The sequence below is a fragment of the Eleginops maclovinus genome, chromosome 13 (assembly GCF_036324505.1).
Source record: "Eleginops maclovinus isolate JMC-PN-2008 ecotype Puerto Natales chromosome 13, JC_Emac_rtc_rv5, whole genome shotgun sequence".
NCBI classification, from domain to species: Eukaryota; Metazoa; Chordata; class Actinopteri; order Perciformes; family Eleginopidae; genus Eleginops; species Eleginops maclovinus.
The window spans coordinates 24601502-24612003 of NC_086361.1; the positions used below are offsets into that span (position 1 = coordinate 24601502).

General features: G+C 52.9%; 1 protein-coding gene across 1 annotated transcript; it reads right to left on the minus strand.

The window, feature by feature from the left end:
- Positions 1-1714: 1714 nt before the first annotated feature.
- Positions 1715-10116, minus strand: glmp (glycosylated lysosomal membrane protein). Its single transcript, XM_063899737.1, has 7 exons — positions 9971-10116; positions 9230-9397; positions 8949-9047; positions 8251-8415; positions 7934-8152; positions 6951-7213; positions 1715-2019 (listed from the first exon to the last, which is right to left on the minus strand). The coding sequence occupies exons 1-7, from the start codon at positions 10061-10063 to the stop codon at positions 1851-1853; spliced, it is 1176 nt and encodes a 391-aa protein (XP_063755807.1). The 5' UTR covers positions 10064-10116; the 3' UTR covers positions 1715-1850.
- Positions 10117-10502: the final 386 nt, after the last annotated feature.

Below are 10502 nucleotides of genomic sequence, written 5' to 3' on the forward strand. Positions count from 1 at the left end.
TCGTCTCAAATGGACTTGACTGGTCTCGATGTGCGTGTGTGTGTTCAGATGGGGCAGGTGGCAGCTTTGATGTAGTGGCAACGCACTGCATGCTCCATTGCGAGGCACTTGTTGCTAAACGGATGGATGATGAACTACATCAGATACTACAGGAAGTTATACAAGTAGTGAATTTCATAAAACTTCGGCCCTTAAAACATCGACTGTTCGCTGTTTTGTGTAACGAGATGGAAGCAAAGTTTGGGGTTACTGCTCCACTCCAATGTGGCTGGCTTTCCCGTGGGGCGGGGCTGAATCGTGTTTTTGAACTGCGAAGGGAGATCGGGGAATTCCTCTCTTCTGAACATCATCGACTGGCTGGCCGTTTTTCAGATGCCTCATGGCTTCGGAAACTTGCACACATGTCGGTCCTATTCCAGCATCTAAATGTCCTGAATAAGAGCATGCAGGGGCGTTAGGCGTACATATTACATGTGCAGGACAAAGTAAAGGCTTTTACAAAGAAAATCGCCCTGTGGTCGACCCAACTCAAGGAGGGAGTGACAGAGAGGTTTCCACAGCTTCACCAAGCGCTTCTGTGTTGATCCAGGCATCATTTCACCACTGATCCAGTTGCACCTAGCACACCTACTGGGATATTTCAAAGACTATTTCCCTGACCTGGAAGACAACTCAAATCAGAACTGGATAAGAAACCCATTTGCCCCAGGAGTAGGTGAGAGTCTGGATCTTATGTCCCAGGAGAGACTCATAGACATGGCAAAGGAATGGGAGTTGAAGGTGAAATTTCACCTGTTTCACTCCCACCGTAGCTCCTGGCTGTATGTCAAAAAAGACTCTCCTGCTCTGGCTGAGAGGGCTCTCAAATCCCTTCTCCCATTTGCCCCATACCTCTGCGGGTCTGGCTTTCTACATACACAACAAAGCACAGAGCACGTTTGCAAGTGGACAATGACATTCATCTGGCACTGAGAAACCTAAAACCTAGGATTGAGGAACTGTGTAGGAGCCACCAAGCCCACCCCTCCCACTAGTGAGGGAACAGGCATACACACAGAGAACACAGTGAAATGACAAGGACTGTTTATAACTGAAAACACACAGAATGTGATGAATAAATAGCACAAAATAAATACTGTACATTTACTGTTTAAAATATTAAGACAGAAATCACTTTAAAATATGCTTACTGTTTCATATTTTGTTAAGAATGTTTATAACAGACAATAAATGTAATGAATGAAAAACATGTTTACTGTTAATAGAAGAACTGATTATTAATTATTAATAAAAATATATATTAAGAAGCTATATGTTTAATTTTTTATATTTGCCACCATAATGTACACATCACTTAAAAAACAATTACAACGGGGGCCCCCGCCACAAGATAAGGCTATATGGGGGTCCTTCGCATGGCAAACTTTGGGAACCCCTGCTTTATGGTATCGTTCTTCACCGGAACAGTGTGATGACGCTCCGCTCCACAGGGGGTGCTGTGCGCTGCAGCTCCTCTCCGTCAGACTCTGTGAACTCCTGAACAGAGTCTGACGGAGAGGATTTTATTAAGTCAACGTTCAGCTGCTGAAACAGAGAGGACACATAAGCAGACTTCAGCCTCTGAGGGACTCACACCCGCTTTATTATCTCAGCTGTTTACTTCTCCTCCTGCCCCCCCCCCTACACAGTGGTTACTTCCTCCAGAGAGTGAGACTGAAACTTAAATCATTTTATTATAAAAGGTCATTTTTATCTGAAGGACAACTGAACACATGTAGGAACACCCTGGCTCCTGATTGGCTGTCGGTTTAAAAAGAAAAGAAAACATCTCATTGGCTGAGAGCCAGCCCTCAGTTGATTGGCTCGTAGGATGAGGCCGACGCCCTCTTCCGGATACAGACGCAGACTCCGCCCAGCAACAGGAGGATCATGGGAGTTCCCAGACCTACCGCCATCATGATGAGGACAGCCGGGGAGAAGGAGTCCATGGGGGGGAGACCAACACCCAGTAACACCGTCCTGAAACCAACGACGAAGAGAAGGGACACGTGAGGAGAGAGGGAAAACGTGAGGGAGTGAGAAAATAGGTGAGGAGAGAGGGGACACGTGAGGAGAGAGGGGACATGTGAGGAGAGAGGGGACATGTGAGGGAGAGAGGAAACACGTGACCAGAGAGGGGACACGTGAGGGAGAGAGAAAACACGTGAGGGAGAGAGGGGACATTTGAGGAGAGGAAACACGCGAGGAGAGAGGGGACACGCTAGGAGAGAGGGGACATTTGAGGAGAGGAAACACGCGAGGAGAGAGGGGACACGCTAGGAGAGAGGAGACACGTGAGGAGAGAGGGGACACGTGAGGGAGAGAGGAAACACGTGAGGAGAGAAGGGACATGCTAGGAGAGAGGGGACATTTGAGGAGAGGAAACACGCGAGGAGAGAGGGGACGCGCGAGGAGAGAGGGGACACGTGAGGAGAGAGGGGACACGTGAGGAGAGAGGGGACACGTGAGGGAGAGAGGGGACACGTGAGGAGGGAGGGGACACGGGAGGGAGAGAGGGGACACGTGAGGAGAGAGGGGACACGTGAGGGAGAGAGGGGACACGTGAGGAAAGAGGGGACACGTGAGGGAGAGAGAAAACACGTGAGGGAGAGAGGAAACACGTGAGGGAGAGAGGGGACACGTGAGGGAGAGAGGGGACACGTGAGGAGGGAGGGGACACGGGAGGGAGAGAGGGGACACGTGAGGAGAGAGGGGACACGTGAGGGAGAGAGGGGACACGTGAGGAGAGAGGGGACACGTGAGGGAGAGAGGAAACACGTGAGGAGAGGAAACACGTGACCAGAGAGGGGACACGTGAGGGAGAGAGAAAACACGTGAGGAGAGAGGGGACACGTGAGGGAGAGAGGGGACACGTGAGGAGAGAGGGGACACGTGAGGGAGAGAGGGGACACGTGAGGGAGAGAGGGGACACGTGAGGAGAGAGGGGACACGTGAGGGAGAGAGGGGACACGTGAGGAGAGAGGAAACACATGAGGGAGAGAGGGGACACGTGAGGGAGAAAGGGGACACGTGAGGAGAGAGGGGACACGTGAGGAGAGAGGGGACACGTGAGGAGAGAGGGGACACGTGAGGAGAGATGAAACACGTGAGGGAGAGAGGGGACACGTGAGGAGAAAGGGGACACGTGAGGAGAGAGGGGACACGTGAGGAGAGAGGGGACACGTGAGGAGAGAGGAAACACGTGAGGGAGAGAGGGGACACGTGAGGGAGAAAGGGGACACGTGAGGAGAAAGGGGACACGTGAGGAGAGAGGGGACACGTGAGGAGAGAGGGGACACGTGAGGAGAGAGGGGACACGTGAGGAGAGAGGAAACACGTGAGGGAGAGAGGGGACACGTGAGGGAGAAAGGGGACACGTGAGGAGAAAGGGGACACGTGAGGAGAGAGGGGACACGTGAGGGAGAGAGGGGACACGTGACCAGAGAGGGGACACGTGAGGAGAGAGGAGACACGTGAGGAAAGAGGAAACACGTGAGGGAGAGAGGGGACACGTGAGGGAGAGAGGGGACACGTGAGGGAGACAGGAGACACGTGAGGAGAGAGGGGACATGTGAGGGAGAGAGGGGACACGTGAAGGAGAGAGGGGACACGTGAGGGAGACAGGAGACACGTGAGGAGAGAGGGGACACGTGAGGGAGAGAGGGGACACGTGAGGAGAGAGGGGACACGTGAGGGAGAGAGGGGACACGTGAGGAGAGAGGGGACACGTGAGGAGAGAGGAAACACGTGAGGGAGAGAAAAAACACGTGAGGGAGAGAGGGGACACGTGAGGGAGAGAGGGGACACGTGAGGGAGAGAGGGGACACGTGAGGAGAGAGGGGACACGTGAGGGAGAGAGGGGACATGTGAGGAGAGAGGGGACACGTGACGGAGAGAGGGGACACGTGACGGAGAGAGGGGACACGTGAGGGAAAGAGGGGACACATGAGGAGAGAGGGGACACGTGAGGGAGAGAGGGGACACGTGAGGAGAGAGGGGACACGTGAGGAGAGAGGAAACACGTGAGGGAGAGAGGGGACACGTGAGGGAGAGAGGGGACACGTGAGGGAGAGGAAAAACGTGAGAGGGGACACGTGAGGAGAAAGGGGACACGTGAGGAGAGAGGGGACACGTGAGGGAGAGAGGGGACACGTGACCAGAGAGGGGACGTGAGGAGAGAGGAGACACGTGAGGAGAGAGGAAACACGTGAGGGAGAGAGGGGACACGTGAAGGAGAGAGGGGACACGTGAGGGAGACAGGAGACACGTGAGGAGAGAGGGGACATGTGAGGGAGAGAGGGGACATGTGAGGGAGAGAGGGGACACGTGAGGGAGAGAGGGGACACGTGACCAGAGAGGGGACACGTGAGGAGAGATGAGACACGTGAGGGGAGAGGAAACACGTGAGTGAGAGAGGGGACACGTGAAGGAGAGAGGGGACACGTGAGGGAGAGAGGAGACACGTGAGGAGAGAGGGGACATGTGAGGGAGAGAGGTGACACGTGAGGAGAGAGGGGACACGTGAGGGAGAGAGGGGACATGTGAGGAGAGAGGAAAAACGTGAGGAGAGAGGGGACACGTGAGGGAGAGAGAAAACATGTGATGAGAAAGGGGACACGTGAGGGAGAGAGGGGACACGTGAGGGAGAGAGAAAACACGTGAGGAGAGAGGGGACACGTGAGGGAGAGAGGGGACACGTGAGGAGAGAGGGGACACGTGAGGGAGAGAGGGGACACGTGAGGAGAGAGGGGACACGTGAGGGAGAGAGGGGACACGTGAGGAGAGAGGGGACACGTGAGGAGAGAGGAAACACGTGAGGGAGAGAGAAAACACGTGAGGAGAGAGGGGACACGTGAGGGAGAGAGGGGACACGTGAGGAGAGAGGGGACACGTGAGGGAGAGAGGGGACACGTGAGGAGAGAGGGGACACGTGAGGGAGAGAGGGGACACGTGAGGAGAGAGGGGACACGTGAGGGAAAGAGGGGACACGTGAGGAGAGAGGGGACACGTGAGGGAGAGAGGGGACACGTGAGGAGAGAGGGGACACGTGAGGGAGAGAGGAAACACGTGAGGGAGAGAGGGGACACGTGAGGGAGAGAGGGGACACGTGAGGGAGAGGAAAAACGTGAGGAGAAAGGGGACACGTGAGGAGAGAGGGGACACGTGAGGGAGAGAGGGGACACGTGACCAGAGAGGGGACACGTGAGGAGAGAGGAGACACGTGAGGAGAGAGGAAACACGTGAGGGAGAGAGGGGACACGTGAGGGAGAGAGGGGACACGTGAGGGAGAGGGGACACGTGAGGAGAGAGGGGACACGTGAGGAGAGAGGAAACACGTGAGGGAGAGAGGGGACACGTGAAGGAGAGAGGGGACACGTGAGGGAGACAGGAGACACGTGACCAGAGAGGGGACACGTGAGGAGAGAGGAGACACGTGAGGAGAGAGGAAACACGTGAGGGAGAGAGGAAACACGTGAGGGAGAGAGGGGACACGTGACCAGAGAGGGGACACGTGAGGAGAGAGGAGACACGTGAGGAGAGAGGAAACACGTGAGGGAGAGAGGGGACACGTGAAGGAGAGAGGGGACACGTGAGGGAGACAGGAGACACGTGAGGAGAGAGGGGACATGTGAGGGAGAGAGGGGACACGTGAGGGAGAGAGAAAACATGTGAGGAGAGAGGGGACACGTGAGGGAGAGAGGGGACACGTGAGGGAGAGAGGGGACACGTGACCAGAGAGGGGACACGTGAGGAGAGAGGAGACACGTGAGGAGAGAGGAGACACGTGAGGAGAGAGGAAACACGTGAGGGAGAGAGGGGACACGTGAAGGAGAGAGGGGACACGTGAGGGAGAGAGGAGACACGTGAGGAGAGAGGGGACATGTGAGGGAGAGAGGGGACACGTGAGGAGAGAGGGGACACGTGAGGGAGAGAGGGGACATGTGAGGAGAGAGGAAAAACGTGAGGAGAGAGGGGACACGTGAGGGAGAGAGAAAACATGTGAGGAGAGAGGGGACACGTGAGGAGAGAGGGGACACGTGAGGGAGAGAGAAAACATGTGATGAGAAAGGGGACAGGTGAGGGAGAGAGGGGACACGTGAGGGAGAGAGAAAACATGTGAGGAGAGAGGGCACACGTGAAGGAGAGAGAAAACATGTGAGGAGAGAGGGGACAGGTGAGGGAGAGAGAAAACATGTGAGGAGAAAGGGGACAGGTGAGGGAGAGAGGGGACACGTGAGGGAGAGAGAAAACATGTGAGGAGAGAGGGGACAGGTGAGGGAGAGAGAAAACATGTGAGGGAGTGAGGGGACAGGTGAGGGAGAGAGGGGACACGTGAGGGAGAGAGGGGACACGTGAGGGAGAGAGGGACACGTGAGGGAGAGAGGGGACACGTGAGGGAGAGAGGGGACACGTGAGGGAGAGAGGGGACAGGTGAGGGAGAGAGGGGACACATGAGGGAGAGAGAAAACATGTGAGGGAGAGAGGAAACATGTGAGGGAGAGAGGAAACATGTGAGGGAGAGAGGGGACACGTGAGGGAGAGAGGGGACACGTGAGGAGAGAGGAAACATGTGAGGAGAGGAAAGCACAGGTGAGGAGAGAGGGGACACGTGAGGGAGAGAGGGGACACGTGAGGGAGAGAGGAAAGATGTGAGGGAGAGAGGGGACACGTGAGGGAGAGAGGGGACACGTGAGGAGAGAGGAAACATGTGACGAGAGAGGGGACACATGAGGGAGTGAGGGGACATGTGAGGGAGAGAGGAAACATGTGAGGGAGAGAGGAAACATGTGAGGGAGAGAGGGGACACGTGAGGGAGAGAGGAAAGATGTGAGGGACAGAGGGGACACGTGAGGAGAGAGGAAACACGTGAGGGAGAGAGGAAAGATGTGAGGGAGAGAGAGGAAACGTACCAGCTGAAGAACCGGGTGCTGTTGTAGAACGGTTCTCCAGCGAGGCCGAAGCTCACGTTCAGCCCGAAGGTTTCCGGTTCTGCATAGAACGCTCTGATCAGACCGGAGGATTCCTCTGCGCAACTCTGAGGCCGGGGGGGCGAGTGTTGGGCCGGAGTACCGTCTTCAACCACAGGAGAGAACTGGCGGTACGAGACCGGCTTCCACTGCAGGAATCCTGACCCTCCGTAGGTCCGGTTCAGGGGGGGCAGCCACTGCAGAACCTTCAATCAGCAGGGTGGGTTCTATCAATTACTGCATTCTGATTGGTCAATCTGGACATTTAATACTCGCCACTATCGTAGAAATGTTGAATCGTCCCATTTGATTATATACGTGTCACTGTAAGGTTCTTCTGCAGTTGGACTTTCCCACAGTTTCACTCCACATCTCACTGATGAGGTTCACATCAAGCTGCTAAAATATTGACCTCCTGAGAAAGGCAGATGGCGGCCTCTCTCTAACCTCTGTTAACTTTGATCTTTAGCTTGGAATCACCATGTTTGCCTCTCTGGCCAACATTTACCCCACTGTAGTGTAAATGTTGAATACAGTCTGTCTCTCTGTCCTTTGATTGAGCTCCCCCTTTCCCCCCCTCGCTTTGTTTTAGTATCCTGTAATGTAGAATCTGATTGGCTGTTCCCCTCCTTCCTTCCCTTTAAGAGTCTGGTCTCATGTTTGATCGGGTCAGGTCCTGGTAGACTTTGGTGGTGCAGGTTATCTGGCCTCCAGCTGGACCTGATTTTGTTAAATGCTCTTTATTAAATAACACTACTTTGATTTGAAGCTGGTATATTTGGTCTATTCTTACCAGAAGCTGATTAAGTGTGGAATTTCCACAACAGATAACACCGCAGCTGGGGAGAGAGGGAGGAGAGGAGGAGAGGAGAAGAGGAGGAGAGAGGGAGGAGGAGAGAGGAAGAGAGGGAGGAGGAGATTATCACCTTGAATATTGACGGCGTGAACTCGTCATCGATCGAACGCTGGACCTCCACCCGGCTCAGCGGATAAGCCCCGCCCACCGCCTGCAGCTCCAATAGGAACCGGGAACGAGTCGCCTGCGGCAAAACTCCGTCAAGCCACACCTCCACCTGGGAGGAGTTAGCGGAGTGGAGGAGGCGGGGCAATATCTGATCCCGCCCCTCCGAGTCAAACACCGTCAGCTGGAAGAGAAACAACAAAAATAAATGTTTGTGTTTATATAATTATTGTTTGTTTATTAACCTATGGGTGTCGCCATGACAACAGTGGGACCTCTGACCTTCAGGCACAGCGAGCCGTTAGCAAAGGTCGCGGCAGCGCCGCAGAGCAAAGCACTAGCTCCCGAGAGGTTGAGACGCGCCCAGGTGAAGTCCCGAAGGTCGTACGGCGGGAAGAAGTCAGAGGTCGGGTTGGCCGTGTTGTTTACATCATCGTACTCCAACAGCTGTCGGACAGGAAGTGATTCACAATAAAAGCCTTATAATAGCAGATCTAAGGTGGACTGACTGAGATGGCAGATCTAAGGTGGACTGACTGAGATGGCAGATCTGAGATGGCAGATCTAAGGTGGACTGACTGAGATGGCAGATCTAAGGTGGACTGACTGAGATGGCAGATCTGAGATGGCAGATCTAAGGTGGACTGACTGAGATGGCAGATCTAAGGTGGACTGACTGAGATGGCAGATCTGAGATGGCAGATCTAAGGTGGACTGACTGAGATGGCAGATCTAAGGTGGACTGACTGAGATGGCAGATCTAAGGTGGACTGACTGAGATGGCAGATCTGAGATGGCAGATCTAAGGTGGACTGACTGAGATGGCAGATCTAAGGTGGACTGACTGAGATGGCAGACCTTGGACTGCTGAGATGGCAGATCTAAGGTGGACTGACTGAGATGGCAGATCTGAGGTGGACTGACTGAGATGGCAGATCTGAGGTGGACTGACTGAGATGGCAGATCTAAGGTGGACTGACCCTGCTGAAGACGATGGCGTTGCTTTGCAGGATGCTGCTCTCCGGCTCCACCCTCAGGCTGCCGCTGACTTTTCGAGTCAAAAACTGAGTCCAGTCAACCTGAAAAACATCGCCACAACATCAGCTGTTGGCCAATCACAAGCAGCTGCAGAGTCTCCAGTCCTCGGAGGGTTAAAGAGCACAGGGGCTTCTGGGGGATGCAGTTTGTGATATATATATATATATATGTATATATTTCAATATAAAGCCCTAGCTTATTATTAATGTAAATATATACAGACCTCCAAAGTAGAAGAAGAAGAGTTGGTGTGGACGAGCAGCAGTGTCGGCGCCCCCAGGCTGCAGAACAGGAAGTGCAGCGTGTCGTTGTCTCCCACGGCTCTCACGTGCAGCAGGTCGCCAACAGGGGGCAGCGGGGAGGGCCAGCCGGGGTTCAGCTCCACCGACAACTGCAGGAGAGAAGAACCCGCTTTAACCTGTCATTACATTTTGCTGTCTTTGGGAAAACCGCAGAATTCTGACTTTTTTCAAATTTGCCTTTTTTCCCTAAAATTCGGACTTCAAAATCAAGTGCTGACTTCTTCCTGAACAGCTCAGAATCCTGAATATTTTCTTCTCAATGTCCACACTTTTCCCAAAATGCTGGTTATTTTTCCAATATCTCCACATTTAGACTTTTCTCATATTTGGCTCTTTTTTTATTCTGACTTTAAAAGAAATCAAGAGAACTTATTTCTTAAAATTCAGTAATTCTGACTTTGATTCTAAAATCTCCAAACGTTGACTTTTTGCCTCCTTACTATAACCCTTACTTATTGTAGAAACACACAAAATATGAAGGAAAATAAAAACTAAATGATGGTCCTGAATCTTAGTAAGAAAGATATTTATTCAGATTTAAAGTCTTGGTTTTGTTATGAAGACAAAACAAGTTTCACTTCCGGTCCGTCTTTATATTCAAGTCTTAAAGGGTTATACACGATCTATAGCTGATCCAGAGTCAATAAAGGGACTCGGCTCACCTTCCTCCTGAACGAGTCTCCTCTCAACACACTTTGAGTCGAAACTAAAATCAGACAAAATAAAGAAGCTCCGCAGATCCTCACCGCCGCCATCTTTGTTGTGACCGAGCGCGCGGATCACATGACCACCGCGTCATCAGTCAGCTGATGCGTGGGGTAAACTTTAACAGTAAACACGTTGACAACATGAACAAAGAAAAACACAATTAAAACAAAAATCTTCATTAATACATTAAGAGTTAAATGAATGCATGTGGCTCAGTGGGATAGTGCACTGGTCTTCGGATCAGAGGAGCTGGTTCAATCCCCCCTGCACGCAGCATGTGGGTGTGACCCTGGGTCAGAGACCACAAACCGCTCCTGTGATTATAAAAGTATCAGTAAATATTATTCCAGGTCTCACTGATTCTCAGCCATTAAATGTGAAGTCCTGATGCTTTGATATATCAGAGCGTGGGGGGGGCATTTACTCAGAGACTGTATTTCAACAGAGGACTCAGCTTTCACATTTCCTGTTCCTGTCAGAAACTGA